This window comes from Bos mutus, chromosome 3 (assembly GCF_027580195.1).
Source record: "Bos mutus isolate GX-2022 chromosome 3, NWIPB_WYAK_1.1, whole genome shotgun sequence".
NCBI lineage: Eukaryota > Metazoa > Chordata > Mammalia > Artiodactyla > Bovidae > Bos > Bos mutus.
The window spans coordinates 33500307-33519908 of NC_091619.1; the positions used below are offsets into that span (position 1 = coordinate 33500307).

At 40.9% G+C, this 19602-nt stretch overlaps 1 protein-coding gene and 1 non-coding gene across 2 annotated transcripts in view; both read left to right on the plus strand.

Annotated features, from left to right (window-relative positions):
• The first annotated feature begins 9759 nt into the window (after window positions 1–9759).
• LOC138987380 (U6 spliceosomal RNA) lies at window positions 9760–9866 on the plus strand. Its single transcript, XR_011463855.1, has one exon. It is a non-coding gene; the product is annotated as a U6 spliceosomal RNA (small nuclear RNA).
• Window positions 9867–13037: 3171 nt separating this feature from the next.
• Window positions 13038–19602, plus strand: part of LOC102268125 (mitochondrial adenyl nucleotide antiporter SLC25A24) — a 57799-nt gene continuing 51234 nt past the window's right edge. Inside the window, exon 1 of the mRNA XM_005891335.2 lies at window positions 13038–13445. Within this exon, the coding sequence (XP_005891397.1) occupies window positions 13263–13445 (183 nt within the window). The 5' untranslated portion in view covers window positions 13038–13262. The remainder of the gene's footprint in view (window positions 13446–19602) is intronic.

The window sequence follows — 19602 nt, forward strand, 5'->3', positions numbered from 1 at the left end:
CCGTGAACTTCCTGATGTTCAAGCTGGTTTTAGAAAAGGCAGAAGAACCAGAGATCAAATTTCCAACATCCATTGGATCATAGAAAAAGCAAGAGAGTTCCAGAAAAACATCTATTTCTGCTTTATTGACTATGCCAAAGCCTTTGACTGTGTGGATCACAATAAACTGTGGAAAATTCTGAAAGAGATGGGAATACCAGACCACCAGATCTGCCTCTTGAGAAACCTATATGCAGGTCAGGAAGCAACAGTTAGAACTGGACATGGAACAACAGACTGGTTCCAAATAGGAAAAGGAGCATGTCAAGGCTGTATATTGTCACCCTGCTTATTTTACTTAAATCTAAAGTACATCATGAGAAACACTGGGCTGGATGAAGCACAAGCTGGAATCAAGATTGCTGGGAGAAATATCAATAACCTCAGATATGCAGATGACACCACCCTTATGGCAGAAAGCAAAGAAGAACTAAAGAGCCTCTTGATGAAAGTGAAAGAGGAGAGTGAAAAAGTTGGCTTAAAGCTCAACATTCAGAAAACTAAGACCATGGCATCTGGTCCCATCACTTCATGGGAAATAGATGGGGAAACAGTGGAAATAGTGTGAGGCTTCATTTTTTGGGGCTCCAAAATCACTGCAGATGGTGATTGCAGCCATGAAATTAAAAGACGCTTACTCCATGGAAGGAAAGTTGTGACCAACCTAGACAACATGTTCAAAAGCAGAGACATTACTTTGCCAAAAAAGGTCTGTCTAGTCAAGGTTATGGTTTTTCCAGTGGTCATGTTTGGATGTGAGAGTTGGACTGTGAAGAAAGCTTAGTGCCAAAGAATTGATGCTTTTAAACTGTGGTGTTGGAGAAGACTCTTGAGAGTCCCTTGAAACTGCAAGGAGATCCAATCAGTCCATCCTAAAGGAGATCCTTTATTGAGTATGCCAAAGTCAATAAAGATCTGTGTGGATCCACACAGATCCACATAGTCCTGGGTGTTCATTGGATCACTGATGTTGAAGCTGAAACTCCAGTACTTTGGCCCCCTGATGGGAAGAGCTTGACTCATTGGAAAAGACCTTGATGCTGGGAAAGACTGAGGGCAGGAGGAGAAGGGGACGACAGAGGATGAGATGATTGGATGGCATCACTGACTCAATGAACATGGGTTTGGGTGAACTCCGGGAGTTGGTGATGGACAGGGAGGCCTGGCGTGCTGTGGTTCATGGGGTTGTAAAGAGTCGGACACAACTGAGCGACTGAACTGAACTGAACTAAGTCAATTTCATAGATGCTTACATTTTTCTGAATTGTTTTCAAATGGAACCAACTTTTGAACATTTGGCAAATTACATATAATCTGGTATACTGAAACCCAAGTCAATTATATTTAACAAGAAAAATCTGTTTGTACATCTATATACTCTTCCACAAAATGCACTTCTCCCCTTTCTTATTTGAATTCACTGGGAACTGCAATGCACTGCTATAATCCTGGCCCATGGACATTGTTATTTGCTCATGCTAAGTCACTTCAGTCATGTCCTACTCTATGCAATGCCATAGATGCCAGCCTACCAGGCTCCCCCGTCTTTGGGATTCTCCAGGCAAGAACACTGGGGTGGGTTGCCATTTCCTTCTCCAATGCATGAAAGTGAAAAGTGAAAAGTGAAAGTGAAGTTGCTCAGTTGTGTCCGACTCTTCGTGACCCCATGGACTGCAGCCCACCAGGCTTCTCTGTCCATGGGATCCTCCAGGCAAGAGTACTGGAGTGGGTTGCCCCTAACCTAAGTTGAGGAGTCCCTCAAGAGGATTTGGAAACTTAGTGCCAGAAAAAGTGTTACAAAAGGCTGTCTCTGGTGCCTGAGGTAGTAAGATATGAAACTGGGAGATGTTACAACCATGTTTCCTACTATGTGAAGGAAAGGGATTTGCACTGTGGGAGAAGACAGAAGCAGGAGCACAGATGGGAGCAGAGACACAAGATACCGAATTGAGGCTGTTCCAGTTCATGATTCTTGGTTTAATTTGCTTTTATTTTTTTGGACATGTCTCTGAGCATGTGGGATCTTAGTTCCCCCACAAGGAATCAAACCTTTGCAGTGGGAGTGCAGAATCTTAATCACTGGACTACAGAGAAGTCCCCATGGTTTTTATTTTACCTCAGTTCCAGCTGCAGTCCTTTGCTTCTTGCATAAATTAGTCAGTCTGGGTTTCTGGCACTTGGACTCTCCAAACACCATCTCTTTATAGCCTACTAAGTTTCTTCAAGTATTTTTCTTTGAAAATAAAAAATACAGAATTAGGGTATGACCATAAATTGGCTATACTCACACACATGTAATATAATGCCTATTGACTCTGTTCAGTTCAGTTCAGTCGCAAAGAGTCGGATACGACTGAGCGACTGAACTGAACTGAACAGAGTCAACATCCAGAAGACTTTTAAAGACATGAAAGCGAAAGTCGCTCAGTCTTGTCAGACTCATTGTGACCCCCTGTCCTATACAGTCCATGAAATTCTCCAGGCCAGAATACTGGAGCGGTTAGCTGATCTCTTCTTCAGGGGATCTTTCCAGCCCAGGGATAGAACTGAGGTCTCCTGTATTGCAGGCGGATTCTTTACAGCTCAGCCACTAGGGAAGCCCAAAGACATGAAAAAGGAAGGTTAATTAAAATCAACAATAATAATGAAGAAGGATCAACACTATAACAATTTTAAAAAGCGTAACATTTTGACAACAGAAGGTTTCAAGGGTTACTAAATGAACTTTAACCATTGTTCTCCCCTTCCCCACCCCCCCCACCTCTAGCACAAAGTTACATTATATCCTTCAGGGCTTAAATAGATGACTGAGTCACTGAGAAACCATTCACAGGGATCATAAAGTTCCTGACTCCAAAGGAAACTTATTTTGTTATTGATGGAAGGATGTTGATGTAATAGATTGTTTTTGCAATATATAAAATATTTTTTAAAGTAAATATGTTACACTTTAAAAAAACTAACATAATGGGTTTTAATATAAAGCATTCCTTTAGTTTTACTGGAGCACATAGTGAATGAAGATGGACAGAGAATATTTTTTTAAAAAGAAAAAAATGTTATAGCCAGGTTTTAAATAATATTTTAGTTCTGTATTTTTTTATTGGTGTATTTTAGGAATCCGTAACTATATTGATGACTAAAAAATAAAGACCTACTAATCTTCCTTCTTTCCTTTGTTCTGCTGCCTGCCTGCATTACCCTCTATTTTTACTATTAATATATATCCTAAAGCTGTTCTTCATCCTAAGTTGGAGCACCCTCTGCTGAGTTGGTAGCAACATTACATTGTGGCCATTTTTTCAATAGTGGATCATTTTCCATCAAAAGGAAAATAACACTAAAATGTACTAAATGTACATTTAGTGCACTAAAATGTACTAAATGTACATTTAGTGCACTAAAATGTACTAGAAAGATGGACTTTCTGCAAATTGAATTGCTCTCAAACTGTATCAAACTTGTTACAAAGATACTGGTTCAGTCACATTATTACAAAGAAACAAGTGATCATGAGTTTGAAGGTCTTATGAAGATACAAGCAAAACAATGTAAAAGACATTTAGTTTTTGAGTATACATAGCAAACATATATGAAAGAAATAAAGCAAAAAGTCTCATTTTAAATATGAGTGATGAACCTTTTAAAATAAAAAAAAAATGTGCATTTGAAATTTCTCTATGCACTGTGAAACTGTTAAAATGAATGTTAGAAGAGAAAATTTTTTGTTTATTTTTATTGAAGTATAATTAAGTTGCTGCTGCTGCTGCTGCTGCTGCTCAGGCTCCCCCGTCCCTGGGATTCTCCAGGCAAGAACACTGGAGTGGGTTGCCATTTCCTTCTCCAATGCATGAAAGCGAAAAGTGAAAGTGAAGTCGCTCAGTCGTGTCCGACTCCTAGCGACCCCATGGACTGCAGCCCACCAGGCCCCTCTGTCCATGGGATTTTCCAGGCAAGAGTACTGGAGTGGGGTGCCATTGCCTTCTCCGATAATTGAGTTACAATATTGTTAATCCCGGATGACTTTGCTGTACAATAGGGATTAACAATAATTGAGTTACAATATTGTTAATCCCTATTGTACAGCAAAGTCATCCCATTATACATAAATATTTTCCATTATGGTTTATCATAGGCTTTTTTTAAAAAATTGGAGGATAATTGCTTTACAATGTTGTATTAGTTTCTGCTGTACAACAAGCAGATTTTTATTGTTTTGTAGATTCTTAGTTTTATTGTTATTATATGACCCAAATTTCTTCTTGTTAAAGTTATCCTGGAGGTATGAGTAATTTATTTTCTGTCTGTCCTGACTAAACTGTATGTTCCATGAGTACAGAGACCACCTCTGCATTTCTGTATCTAAAAATATTCAAAACTGAATTCATACCAATACCACTAATTCAAATTCAGCTCTGTAGGATTCATTCTAGCTTTCCTCTTGGTGTATCTGTAACTCACTTCTCTGACAACAAGAAGCCTAGCTCTTATCCTCAGTATACTCATTTATTTGCCCTATCCTTTTGTATGTAATCAGTCTCACAAACATTAGGCTACTGCCCTGCTTAGTTACCTTTTTTCCTTGAGTTTTGACCCATGCTGGGTAGCTTTTCTCAAGCCTGCCTAATAGCTTTTAACTGGTGATTCCAGATGGAAGGGAGAGCGGGAGGGCAGGAAATGGAGGCTTTACATACAAAAACATAAGTATAGAATATTGATACAATTTCAATGATTATTGATTCTTCAATAGATGTCCAGTTTTTTTCTTGCATTTTTAATCTATCAGTCTTCAGAACAAAATTTTCACAAATGATCACAAAATGAAGAAAGTCTGTGTTCAGACTGAAATATTTTCAAAGTTCTGAGATAGCTATGTGGCTTTGAATCCATTTTGAATTTGACACAACTGATTTGAAGTGACAATTATTTACATGATTTAATAATCATAGTCAGATCAGATCATTTGCTGTCGTGTCTGACTCTTTGCAACTCCATGAATTGCAGCACGCCAGACCTCCCTGTCCATCACCAACCCCCAGAGTTCACTGAGACTCACGTCCATCGAGTCAGTGATGCCATCCAGCCATCTCATCCTCTGTCGTCCCCTTCTCCTCTTGCCCCCAATCCCTCCCAGCATCAGAGTCTTTCCCAATGTGTCAACTCTTCGAATGAGGTGGCCAAAGTACTGGAGTTTCAGCTTTAGCATCATTCCTTCTGAAGAAATCCCAGGGCTGATCTCCTTCAGAATGGACTGGTTGGATCTCCTTGCAGTCCAAGGGACTCTCAAGAGTCTTCTCCAACACCACAGTTCAAAAGCATCAATTCTTCGGCACTCAGCCTTCTTCACAGTCCAACTCCCACATCCATACATGACCACAGGAAAAACCATAGCCTTGACTAGACGAACCTTTGTTGGCAAAGTAATGTCTCTGCTTTTGAATATGCTATCTAGGTTGGTCATAACTTTCTTTCCAAGGAGTAAGCGTCTTTTAATTTCATGGCTGCAGTCACCATCTGTAGTGATTTTGGAGCTCAGAAAAATAAAGTCTGACACTGTTTCCACTGTTTCCCCATCTATTTCCCATGAAGTGATGGGACCAGATGCCATGATCTTAGTTTTCTGAATGTTGAGCTTTAAGCCAACTTTTTCACTCTCCTCTTTCACTTTCATCAAGAGGCTTTTGAGTTCCTCTTCACTTTCTGCCATAAGGGTGGTGTCATCTGCATATCTGAGGTTATTGATATTTCTCCTGGCAATCTTCATTCCAGCTTGTGTTTCTTCCAGTCCAGCGTTTCTCATGATGTACTCTGCATATAAGTTAAATAAACAGGGTGACAATATACAGCCTTGATGAACTCCTTTTCCTATTTGGAACCAGTCTGTTGTTCCATGTCCAGTTCTAACTGTTGCTTCCTGACCTGCATACGAATTTCTCAAGAGGCAGGTCAGGTGGTCTGGTATTGCCATCTCTTTCAGAATTTTCCACAGTTTATTGTGATCCATACAGTCAAAGGCTTTGGCATAGTCAATAAAGCAGAAATAGATGCTTTTAGTTTTTCAGTAATTAAGTGCCATGTTTTTGTGATTGAGAATTGTCTGAAATTACCTTTTGAAGGGTTGGGGATAGTGGATAGGCTGAGTAAGATCAGAATTCACCTCTTTCTGGATTCTGTCTCTTAGATGCCTTGGAAAACATGGGGAGAATATTCAGTTATTTTAATGTGATAAATGAGTCAAAACGTAAAATGATTATTGTCTCCTAAAGACTACTAGAACATTGAAATTTAAACTCACAGTATGATAAAATGGTCTTTCCAGTGATGGTGATAGCTTTATGCTGAGCCAACAGGAAGATCATCTGGAGAAGGAAATGGCAACCCACACCAGTATTCTTTCCTGGAAAACCCCATGGACAGCCTGGCGGGCTACAGCCTATGGGGTCCCAAAGAGTCCGGCAGGACTGAGTACACACACACACACACACACACACGAACTCTTAGTTATCCCACTTTGTGAACACTTAAATTTGAGACAGCAATGATCAGGGTTTGAAATATGATCAGAGCCTTGTGGACCAGCTGAAACTTTGGTCTTATTGGAACTAAGTGCTCCAGTAGGGTTTTTTTTTTGTTTGTTTGTTTGTTTGTTTTTTTAAGGGTAAGATTGTTTACCAGCAAAAAATATGAAAATCTCAACTGATTATTCAAGCAGAACCGCTTAACTATATGGTATTCAAAGTAGATATTGAAGGAGGTTTTCAAAGACCAAAGTAGATGAAACTGTTTAAGTTAAAAGGTAGTGATGGAAGATAGTAGCACCCGAGAAGGCTAGATGTCAGGGAAAACAGAAGCAAGTTGAACTGGGCTGAACCCAGGCTCCTGTCCTGACTACAGAAATAAATTGAGCTAAGGAAAGTTCAGGGTTTCTGCTCTTGGCCTCTGTAGAAACACTGCTGCTGCTGCTGCTAAGTCGCTTCAGTTGTGTCTGACTCTGTGCGACCCCATAGACGGCAGCTCACCAGGCTCCCCCATCCCTGGGATTCTCCAGGCAAGAATTCTGGACTGGGTTGCCATTTCCTCCTCCAATGTATGAAAGTGAAAAGTGAAAGTGAAGTCGCTCAGTCGTGTCTGACTCTTCACGACCCCATGGACTGCAGCCCACCAGGCTCCTCCGTCCATGGGATTTGCCAGGCAAGAGTACTGGAGTAGGGTGCCATTAGTCTTTGGCAATTAGCAACATACAAGTGTGTAGGGATGCCCTGCCTCATGCAGATGTGTAAATATCTATATAACCTTTTCTTTTCTCACATAAAAGTTGCTATTGTTCAGTTCAGTTCAGTTCAGTTGCTCAGTCACATCTACTCTTTGCGACACCATGGGCTGCAGCACTCCAGGCCTCCCTGTCCATCATCAACTCCCAGAGTAGGTGTCAAACTCATGTCCATCGAGTCAGTGATGCTATCCAACCATCTCATCCTCTGTTGTCCCCTTCTCCTCCTGTCTTCAATCTTTCCCAGCATCAGGGTCTTTTCAAATGAGTCAGTTCTTCACTTCAGGTGACCAAAGTATTGGAGTTTCAGATTCAGCACCAGTCTTTCCAATGAATATTCAGGACTGATTTCTTTAGGATGGACTGGTTGGATATCCTTGCTGTCCAAGGGACTCTCAAGAGTCTTCGCCAGCACCTCAGTTCAAAAGCATCAATTCTTTGGCGCTCAGCTTTTTTATAGTCCAACTCTCACATCCATACATGACTACTGGAAAAACGATAGGTTTGATTTGGCAAAGTAATGTCTCTGCTTTTTACTATGCTGTCTAGGTTGGTCATAACTGTTCTTCCAAGGAGCAGGCATCTTTTAATTTCATGGCTGCAGTCACCATCTACAGTGATTTTGGAGCCCAAGAAAATAAAGTCTATCACTGTTTTCCCATCTATTTGCCATGAAGTGATGGGACCAGATGCTATGATCTTAGTTTTCTGAATGTTGAGTTTTAAGCCAAGTTTTTCATCTCTTCTATCACTTTCATCAAGAGGCTCTTTAGTTCTTCTTTGCTTTCTGCCATAAGGGTGGTGTCATCTACATATCTGAGGTTATTGATAGTTCTCCCAGCAATCTTAATTCAAGCCTGTGCTTCATCCAGTCCAGCATTTCTCATGATGTACTCTCCATATAAGTTAAATGAGTAGGGTAACAATATACAGCCTTGATGTACTCCTTTCCCGATTTGGAGCCAGTCTCTTGTTCCATGTCCAGTTCTCACTGTTGCTTCTTGACCATGAATAGATTTCTCAAGAGGCAGGTCAGGTGGTCTGGTATTCCCGTCTCTTTAAGAATTTTCCACGGTTTGTTGTGATTCTCGCAGTCGAAGGCTTTGGCATAGTCAATAAAGCAGAAGTAGATGGTTTTCTGGAACTCTCTTGCCTTTTTGATGATCCAACAGATGTTGGCAATTTGATCTCTGGTTCCTCTGCCTTTTCTAAAACCAGCTTGAACATCTGGAATTTCTCCAGGTCTACTATATAAGAGTTGCACTTACACCAGAGCCCCAGGTCATCTTTCACATGTTAAAGTTTGAAAATCTCTGCTAGTATAAAGTTATTCTTGTTTAGTCACTAAGTTGATCCAACTTTTCATGGGATCAAGAGGCTCTTTAGTTCTTCGCTTTCTGCCATAAGTGTGGTGTCATCTGCATATTTAAAAAGTCAGATTTATTGAAGTATGTTTCCACAGAGTAAAATTAAACCATTTTAGTACATAGTGCTGTGCATTTTAACAAGCTCATACAGTTGTGTAAACACAGCTGTAATCAAAACATAGAACAGTTCCATCACTCCCCCCAGCTCCTCAGCACCTGACAACCACTGATCTGTTTTCTGCCACTATAGTTTTCCCTTTTCTAGTATGTCATGTAATGTATGGCTGCATGCATCAGTTCATTACTTTTTATTGCTGAGTAGTATTCCATTGTATGAATGCAACATAGGTTGTTTATCTAACATTCACCCATTTAAGAACATTTTGCTTATTTATGGGTTTTGGTAATTATGAAGAAAACAGCTATGAACATTCTTGTACAAGTTTTGTGCAAACATAAGTTTGTCAGTTAAATTTTTTACGTTATTTATTTTAATTGGAGGATAATTACTCCAGTACATTGTGATGGCCTCTGGTATACCTCAACATGAGTCAGCCATAGGCATCCACGTGATCCCTTCCTCCTGAACCCCCCTCCCACATCCCTCCAGGCTGCCACAGAGCCCTGACTTTGGGTTCCCTACGTCACGCATTGAACTCCCACTGGCTATCTATTTTACACACAGCAATGTATATGTTTCAGTGCTGTTCTCTCAAAGCATCCCACCCTCTCCTTCTCCCACTGTGTCCAAAAGTCTGTTCTTTATGTCTGTGTCTCCTTTGCTGCCCTGCATGTAGGATGATCGGTTCTATCTTTTGAGATTCCATATATATGCATTAATGCATGGTATTTGTCTTTCTCTGTCAGTCAAAATGTTGACAAATAATTCCTCTATTTACTACAAAAAAAAAAAAAAGATGAAGGAAAAGAAAAAAAAATTAGAGTTTGAGATGACCATTTCAAGGAGCTTCTCTTCAAGTACACAGTGTTCATAGTAGGGATTAAAAGAGATTTTTCAAGGATGGATAGAAAATTTGATGATGTTTGAGGACCTTGGTAATTCTTAACAAAACTGGAAATTGGGTGCTCGCTTCAGCAGCACATATACTAAAATTGGAATGATACAGAGAAGATTAGCATGGCCCCTGCGCAAGGATGACACGCAAATTCGTGAAGCGTTCCATATTTTTTAGATGGAGAAATATACCATGTTCATGGATTGGAAGAATCAATATAGTGAAAATGAGTATACTACCCAAAGCAATTTATAGATTCGATGGAATCCCTATCAAGCTACCAACAGTATTCTTCACATAGCTAGAACAAATAATTTCACAATTTGTATGGAAATACAAAAAACCTCGAATAGCCAAAGCGATCCTGAGAAAGAAGAATGGAACTGGAGGAATCAACCTACCTGACTTCAGGCTCTACTACAAAGCCACAGTTATCAAGACAGTATGGTACTGGCACAAAGACAGAAATATAGATCAATGGAACAAAATAGAAAGCCCAGAGATAAATCCACGCACATATGGACACCTTATCTTTGACAAAGGAGGCAAGAATATACAATGGATTAAAGACAATCTCTTTAACAAGTGGTGCTGGGAAATCTGGTCAACCACTTGTAAAAGAATGAAACTAGAACACTTTCTAACACCATACACAAAAATAAACTCAAAATGGATTAAAGATCTAAACATAAGATCAGAAACTATAAAACTCCTAGAGGAGAACATAGGCAAAACACTCTCTGACATACATCACAGCAGGATCCTCTATGACCCACCTCCCAGAATATTGGAAATAAAAGCAAAAATAAACAAATGGGACCTAATTAACCTTAAAAGCTTTTGCACATCAAAGGAAACTATTAGCAAGGTGAAAAGACAGCCTTCAGAATGGGAGAAAATAATAGCAAATGAAGCAACTGACAAACAACTAATCTCAAAAATATACAAGCAACTCCTACAGCTCAACTCCAGAAAAATAAATGACTCAATCAAAAAATGGGCCAAAGAACTAAATAGACATTTCTCCAAAGAAGACATACAGATGGCTAACAAACACATGAAAAGATGCTCAACATCACTCATTATCAGAGAAATGCAAATCAAAGCCACTATGAGGTACCATTTCACACCAGTCAGAATGGCTGCAATCCAAAAGTCTACGAATAGTAAATGCTGGAGAGGATATGGAGAAAAGGGAACCCTCTTACACTGTTGGTGGAAATGCAAACTAGTACAGCCACTATGGAGAACAGTGTGGAGATTCCTTAAAAAACTGGAAATAGAACTGCCTTATGATCCAGCAATCCCACTGCTGGGCATACACACTGAGGAAACCAGAAGGGAAAGAGACACGTATACCCCAGTGTTCATCGCAGCACTGTTTATAATAGCCAGGACATGGAAGCAACCTAGATGTCCATCAGCAGATGAATGGATAAGAAAGCTATGGTACATATACACAATGGAGTATTACTCAGCCATTAAAAAGAATACATTTGAATCAGTTCTAATGAGGTGGATGAAACTGGAGACTATTATACAGAGTGAAGTAAGCCAGAAGGAAAAACACCAATACAGTATACTAACGCATATATATGGAATTTAGAAAGATGGTAACAATAACCCTGTGTACGAGATAGCAAAGAGACACTGATGTATAGATCAGTCTTATGGACTCTGTGGGAGAGGGAGAGGGTGGGAAGATTTGGGAGAATGGCATTGAAACATGTAAAATATCATGTAAGAAACGAGTTGCCAGTCCAGGTTCGATGCAGGATACTGGATGCTTGGGGCTAGTGCACTGGGACGACCGAGAGGGATGGTATGGGGAGGGAGGAGGGAGGAGGGTTCAGGATGGGGAACACATGTATACCTGTGGCGGATTCATTTTGATATTTGGCAAAACTAATACAATTATGTAAAGTTTAAAAATAAAATAAAATTAAAAAAAAAACTGGAAATTGGGAGGAGAGAAAAAAAAAAAGCAAATAAATGGGTTTCAAGATGATTGTAACTAAACAGGCAGCCCTCAGTTTACAAACTCTAGATTTGCATATGTCTTAAATATACAAAACAGTATGAGGGGAAGGAAAATCAAGGTCTCAGTTTCTGGGTTTTGTTTAGTAATTAGTCTGGACTAATTAACTAGCTGGAACTAGTCTTTGTTTAATAATTCAAAAGATGTGGGCAGATCCTTATTTACAAGTACAGATCTATATTTCCTGCAGATAATAGGAACCCAGTGATATAAGCAGCTGTGGATGAACAGAGCATTACTACCATTAATATTTCACCTGACTGGTACTTGAGAAAATTAGGATCTTTCACATACAGTATACAACCCTGTTAAGAGGCAGATACTCATACTCTCCTTTTGTTGATGAGAGGCTACCCAGGGAGGTTATGACACATCTCCGATTTCACATTTCAGTGTTACACAGCTGAAAGATTAGGACCCTGCCTGGTATTTTCTCTGTAAGTCCACTATTCCTTCGCTTATCCCATTTTATGCAGTAAGAGTTCTGAATTTCCTGGGCAGTAATCCCAAGCCTTGTAAGCACCATCTTGAGGAGGAGCAGCCTGAAGTTTTTCTGATATGTGCTGCTGCTGCTGCTGCTGCTAAGTCACTTCAGTCGTGTCCGGCTCTGCGACCCCATGGACTGCAGCCTACCAGGCTCCTCCATCCATGGGATTTTCCAGGCAAGAGTACTGGAGTGGGGTGCCATTGTCTTCTCCGCTGATATGTGCTAAGATTCTAAAACTCATTGGGCAGATCACACTAAACTACATCAGAAGTAGCCTCATCCACCTGGATGGATGCTGACTTTTTCTGCGAAAGGCTCCTCCACCCCCACGCACACTTCTACTGAGCTACAATTACACAACACTGTATTAGTTTTAGGTGTTCCTTTTCATTTTTTAAATTGCTTTCAGATTTAACTCCTCTGCGTTTTAAAGCTTAATTCCCATCCCAGGTGTGCAGCCACCCAATTCTCTCATTTCTGTGAACGGAAAACAGATCCAGATCTGTGGAGTTGCAGGGAAAAAAGAGATGTGTTCGAAACAAAGCCCGAGAAGGCCCAGTTTCCCTGAGGAGAGAACTATTTCTGGGCAGTTCACCAGGGCTACAAACCGAAAGGGAGGGAGGACTTGAAGTTAAGTAACCTGAGCGTCAGGCTGCCTCCCCAACCCCCAACCTCTACACACACACACACCCTCGCCCCTCTTTAACAGGCTGACGCAGAATCCCACAGTCTCTCGGACCTCCCCAACTGCTCCACTCAGATGGAGCAGCGCTCACTCGTCAGGTCCCAGTGCCCCTCCCGGGCCCCACCCCGCAGCCTTTGCACTTCCTGCCAGTGCCAGGCTGCGCCTGGCCCGTCCCCCGCGCTTCTCCGGGAGGCTGGCGCCGGCGAGCTCCTCCCAGAGCCGCAGCGAGAGCGGCCACTCCCTGTGCGCCGAGGCGGCTCGTAGGGTCACGGCTCGTCGGACTGCAAGTGGCAGTCCCTTAACCGCCAGGCCTTACACCCCTGAGCTCCCTCGGCTGGGCGGGCCAGCGCCTCCGGTATCATGCTGCGCTGGCTGCGGGGCTTCGTGCTGCCCACTGCGGCCTGCCAGGACGTGGAGCCGCCAACGCGCTACGAGACCCTCTTTCAGAAACTGGACCGCAACGGGGACGGCGTGGTGGACATCAGCGAGCTGCAGGAGGGACTCAAAAGCTTGGGCATCCCCCTGGGCCAGGACGCCGAGGAGGTGGGTCGCTGCGGGGCGTGGCCCGAGGGGCCGGGAGGGCTGCAGGGACTCTGGGCGCTCCAGGACTAGGGCGGCGGCAGGAAGAAGCCGGACTTAAGGCGGCCAGCCCGCGAATGGTTCAGAAGCTCAGGGATGGGGACCGCGGCCAGGTACCCCGGAACCGATGCTCGTCGAGATCTGAAAGGCTACTGGTGTTTTTCCAGAACAATGAGTGCGGCAGTGCTCTAGCTCGCTCTTAACAGTTCAAAATCCTGTACCCAGTACTTTTGGTACCCCTCCACCCCCTTTTTGTAGCTCTCAGCCTCTGCAAACATTTAATGAAGTTTTGTTTTGTTTTGTTTTTTAGCTCTCACACTAAAGTGGCTCCAAGTTGTGTAAAAAGGCTCACATTTTGTATCTCTCTTCGAACCTGCTTTCTTGTATCAGATAGTTTGCTGTTTTAGAACTGTTTGAAAAACCATCGTATTTTCCCCCCAACTTCCCGTTGAGGAGGAGAGGCAACATTCCATTGTTTAAGACATTCTTAATACCCAAAGTCCACAAGTTGACCTGAAGGGTTGGCCCGTCGTCTGAACAATTTCGGCTTCTCTGAGTCATAATTGTGTCCCCGAGAGCGGCTCCTAAAGCAGGGCGGAGATACTTGGAACATCTCCAGCCCCTCTGAAACGTAAGAGGACACTTCGGCATTCTCTATCCCAAGAGGGAAAGTGAATACGTTCTGAGAGCGAACAACTGTTTTATAGTAGTATTTTAAGCTACTCATTCAATGCCTGTAGTAGTTACAGGCCTCTTCAAGTGGCTATTTCTTCTTGAGTCAGATTTAGTAAGCTACAACTTCTAGGAAACTGCCGATTTTGTCCAAGGTTCATAATACTTATATTCACTTACGGTTTTAAAGAAGTTCTGACTGTATCTGTAGTTGTTTTCTTCTTCTTCCCACCTTCAATCTCACGAAATCTTTTTTTATTGCCAGTCCTTCTCCCTGTCCCGGCCAACTTTGGTATTTTTTGCTGATTGTCTCTGTTTTTAAATTTTCTTCCATTAGCTTTTGTTTATTTCTTTCTACTTTCTTTAGGTTTACTGATTTGCCCCTTTTCTGATTTCTTGAGTTGAATGTTTGATTCATTAACTGACTTTTTGTGACCCCATGGACTGTAGCCTGCCAGGCTCCTCTCTCCATGGGATTTTCCAAGCAGGAATACAGGAGTGGGTTGCTATTCCCTTCTCCAGGGAATCGTCCTGACCCAGGGATGGAACCTGGGTCTCCTGCATTGCAGGCAGATTCTTTACCATCTGAGCCACCAGGGAAGCCCATTTTGAGCTATAATATCCCTTTGATCACTTCTTTCGTCTCATCCCATAAGTTTGTATTTTTGTCGTAACTTAGCTCCCAGTATTTTCTAATGTCCTATATGATTTCATCCCTGACCCATGAATTATTTAAATGTGTGCTTTAAATTTCAAAATATATGCTTTCTTTGTTGGTTCTTTGAGAGTATGAATAAAACATAAACCTCTGGCAAGACTGCTTAAGAAGAAGAGAGAACTCAGGAATAAAAAATGTCTTCAGTTTTCTAAAATTTATATAAGAATATATTATAAAATAAGTTGTATAAAACTATGTGTATGCAAACATATAGAACAGGATGGCATGTATTTGTCACATACCTAATATATGTATCTTATACATAAAATATACTTTACACATACATACATATACATACTATCACTGTGCTCATGCCAGATATTAACTATTCTCAGTACTCCTTTTTGATTCTTTAATAAAAATGTAATAATGATTGCTTTTGGATGGTATGAGTTAAATTACCTTTTTACTTTCTTCTTCATAATTTTTGTATTATTTCAGTTTTTAAAAATGATCACACATTATTATTTTTATGATTAGGAAAAAATAGAGGATTAAAAAAAAATTAAATATCATCTCTCTGGGATGAGCTTTTCCGGACCACCCTCTATAGACGAGTTCATCACCGGTCTCTCCAAAAGCTATTTTTATTTATTGACTGTGTCCTCCACTAATACCAAACATCCTGAAGATGAGGATCATGTCTCATGATCTAAGCACAGTGATACAAAAAGATTTAAGGCTTGTGATTTGAAATACCCTAAACAAGGCAGTGGCTCATTTGAAATAGTTAAAAGTTGGTTATTAAAAATTAATCAATTAAATATTCAACTGCAAAGTAGTTGTTAACGGTTTTATTTCCAGCATATGTAGGACAGAAAACCAAAAGTTCTCCTGTTGTAAGATGCCCATAAATGCTGTATAAGATAAGATAAATATATAAAAGTATTTTTTAGAGCAGTTTTTGGTTTACAACAAAATTGAGAGGAAGGTACAGAGATTTCCCATACACCCTCTGCCCCTAGACACCACACACATAAGCCTCCCCAACTGTCAACATCGTTTAACAGAATGGTACTTTTTTGTTTTTACCAAGGATGAACCTACACTGACACATCATTATCACTTTAAGTTCATAGCTTACTTTAGAGTTCACTCCTGGTATTGTATATTCTATGGGTTTAGACAAATGTATAATGACATGTATTCATTATTATAATATCATATAGTGCTATTTCTGCCCTAAAAGTCCTCTGTGCTCTGCCTATTTATACCCACCCCCAACCACTGATCTTCTGTTTCCATAGTTTTGCCAGATAAACATCTTTTTACACACATAGATGAATTTGTAAGAAAAGTCTAGCCAAACTATCTGGGTTTAAATTGTGATTGTGCTACTTACTTGATAACTTTGGGGCAAATTTTAAAATCTCTCTAGCCTCAGTTTCCACATCTGTGACAGAGGTGATATCAGTACTTATTTCATAGGGTTATTGTGAAGTATAAATGAATTAAAATGTGTTAAATTCTTAGAATAATACCTGGTACCTAATAAACAATCAACTAATTATAGGCTTTAAATTATCTAATACTGTTATTATAGTCACTATTAAAAAGAAGTGTCAGAATCTCTATAATTGTAGATTTGCCAACTTTATAATTTTGTCAGTTTCCCCCTTTTATATTTTAAAAATAGACTATATAGTGGACTATACTACTGGTGAGTTCAGATTTAGCATTGTTATATCTTCTTAGTGAATTGCTCTTTTTATCTTTATGGTTTCTTGCCTACCCTTGTAGCATCAGTTCAGTTCAGTTCAGTCCTTCAGTCGTGTCCGACTCTTTGTGACCCCATGAATCACAGCACGCCAGGCCTCCCTGTCCATCACCAACTCCCGGAGTTCACTCAAACTCACGTCCATCGAGTCGGTGATGCCATCCAGCCATCTCATCCTCTATCGTCCCCTTCTCCTCCTGCCCCCAATCCCTCCCAGCATCAAGGTCTTTTCCAATGAGTCAACTCTTCGCATGAGGTGGCCAAAGTACTGAAGTTTCAGCTTCAGCATCAGTCCTTCCAGTGAACACCCAGGCACAGTGCCTGACACATAGGACAGAAGTGAATGCACTACAGTTTCTTCTTTTGATTGACCCTGCCTTTACATGTTTCCAAATTGCCTCATTATGAAATTAATGTTTTAGATAAAATTCACATTAAGTTCTTCTAGGACTCAGGAATTGTTTGTAGAGGGTAGTATAAGAAACAAGGAAATACAGTAGTTATTACTAATATTCCCATAAGAATCTAGTAATCCTGTCTGCTTTTTCTTTTTTCTTAGAATATCCCTCCTCCCTTTCCCCCTTCCCCTCCCTTCCTCCCTCTCCTCCTCCTCCTTCTGCCCTCCTCCTCCTCCTTGTTTTTCATCAAAGGCCACATTAAAACATTCTAAAAGGATATTAATATTTGGATATCATTTGAGATACTCTAAGGAAAAAAATTTCAGAACATCGAAGAGGAGAAGAAATAATCTGAATTTTAATTTACTGAAATAGAAATCAGAAAAATAAACTGATGGAGAGTCAGCAATTTTAGCTGGAAGTTCTTATTTTGATTCAGTTCAGGCTTGGAAAACTTTGTAATAATATAGGACCAAAAACAAACAAACAAAAATCTAGATTTAGAATGAATAAGCCAATATAATGAAAAAAGGAAGATCTTGACTTTTTTAATACAGATTTTTACAGATATTTTTTATTTCTCCTCACGTCATGGCACCATTTAGTAGTAATTCTTTTATTAATAGGTGGAGGAAAAATGGGGCAGACTGTGTAGCATATGAAGGTATTCCTGTACCCATGTTCACAGCTAACTGATCTAACAGTTGTGTTCAGCTGGCCTCTGAAGTCATGGACAATTTTAAAACTTAAGTTGCCTGCCATGTATTCACAGGCACAAACTCTTACTGTAACTTTCTCAGGAGAGACTTAGAATCATAAGAGGCATAGGACTCTTACAGCTGAGAGGATTACCAAGAGCTAGAAGGGAAGCAGCTCAAAGAATTTCATATTTGTTCTGGAGCCACTGCAGAAACCCAGTGAAGATAATGACCTGGTGTAGGGGCGCGGGGGTGATCACAGAAGGAAAGGCCCACGCTGGCAGATTTTCATTCAGGTTCCAAGCATCATTACAATGATTCCCAAGTTCCTTAACCTTAGTAGAAGTCTTAAAAAGTGTGACTAAACAACTTCAAAAAAAAAAAAAAGGTGGACCAACACCACTAGTCATTACGACTCCACAGTCCATGTCTCAAAATTCCCCTACCCACTTTTCTATAAAAAGAAGTTCTACCTTTAGAGACAGACCGGTGCAGAAGTCTTTCAGGATGCTTCAGGAGAAAAGACTCTTCCTGGAGTGAGGTGGAAACAGGCTTTCTGATTGGATGATCAGGGAGCGAGGCGGGAACTCGGCGACGTCGCACGCCAGATCTGGCCCCCAACGCCGCGTGCACTGTGTGCCTCTGCTCTGGAGCCGTTGTCTGCACGGTCGACTTCCTGTTCTGTACCTGGCAGAAGGGCTTTGGCTTTGGTAGCAGAGAGACAGCTGCTACTTCAGGTCTCTTCCAACTCGGCCTGCGGTGGGCAGAGATTGCCATCTTGCCTTTCACATTTACCTCGAGACTCACAGGGTCACAGCGTGGACCACTCTAGTCGCTTCTCCCGCCAGAGACATCCCAGATGGACGCCTCCTATGAAAAACTGTTTTCTCACCTAGACCATAATGAAGACGGGATCCTGGACATCTTTGAGCTTCTGGAAGGCCTGCAGGGTGTAGGGGTCATGCAGGATGGAGGGAAGGTGGGCTTCAGAAGTGCTGTGATCAGAGAGATGTTGGGGCTGAGAGTTCTGGAGGAGCCTTGGGCAGAGAAGCCTACAGTCAAATTTACAGGTTCCTAAACTTGATCTGGGCTGCCACGGTAGTTTTCAGGTCAATTACCAACCTTACTGAAGGAAGAATAACAATGTTACTAATAGTCTTCTCAAGCATTTTTCTCAGTTTTCCCCCTGGCTCTAATATGATAATTTAGGAATATAGTAAGGAATAAAATAACCAATCATTACTAAGTGTTCCAAAAGTATCCAGGGAAGGAAAAAGACATCAAGGCAAGTCCTGAGACAAAATAACTAACTAGAGATGAACTCGGGCTTCTGAATTCAAATTGCTCTCAAGATATTGGATGCAAACTGGTTTTTGGGGTTACCTTGTTCAAGGTACTCACCTGTTATTAGTAGCCTATGAGCATCAACCCCAAGAATGCTCTCTCCCCTCTTTAGGGAACTGGCATAATCACTATGTGTGTGTTTTGAGAGTTGTGTGGTAGTTGAAACTTCTCTAATATTGGATTTTGAAGGAGGACAATCAGTCTGAATGGCTTGTAGTCTTGGGGTCTCACCCAAGCTAATATGTCCTTATAACTTGCTTTAATCATCAGACTTTTAAAAATGAGCTTGGGCATTGTTTGTTTTGCAGATCTCTCCCCCAACAACCTAGGTTAGAGGATCCTTCTCAGTATGTGATGCTGCATGCATTTCTATTATTTCCAAGTAATTTTCTGTTTGGAAGTTATTATTGAGTATAATTATTGTTTTCCAATAATATTTGCTCTTTGGATGTTTAACTCAGAAGACTAGGAGATCCATGAGAGGTAAAGATTGGCAAATTCATTTGAAAAATTGGCACTTCATGCTCAAAAAACTGTCAATTGGGTTCTGTCACGTTAAGATTTGGTAAAACTC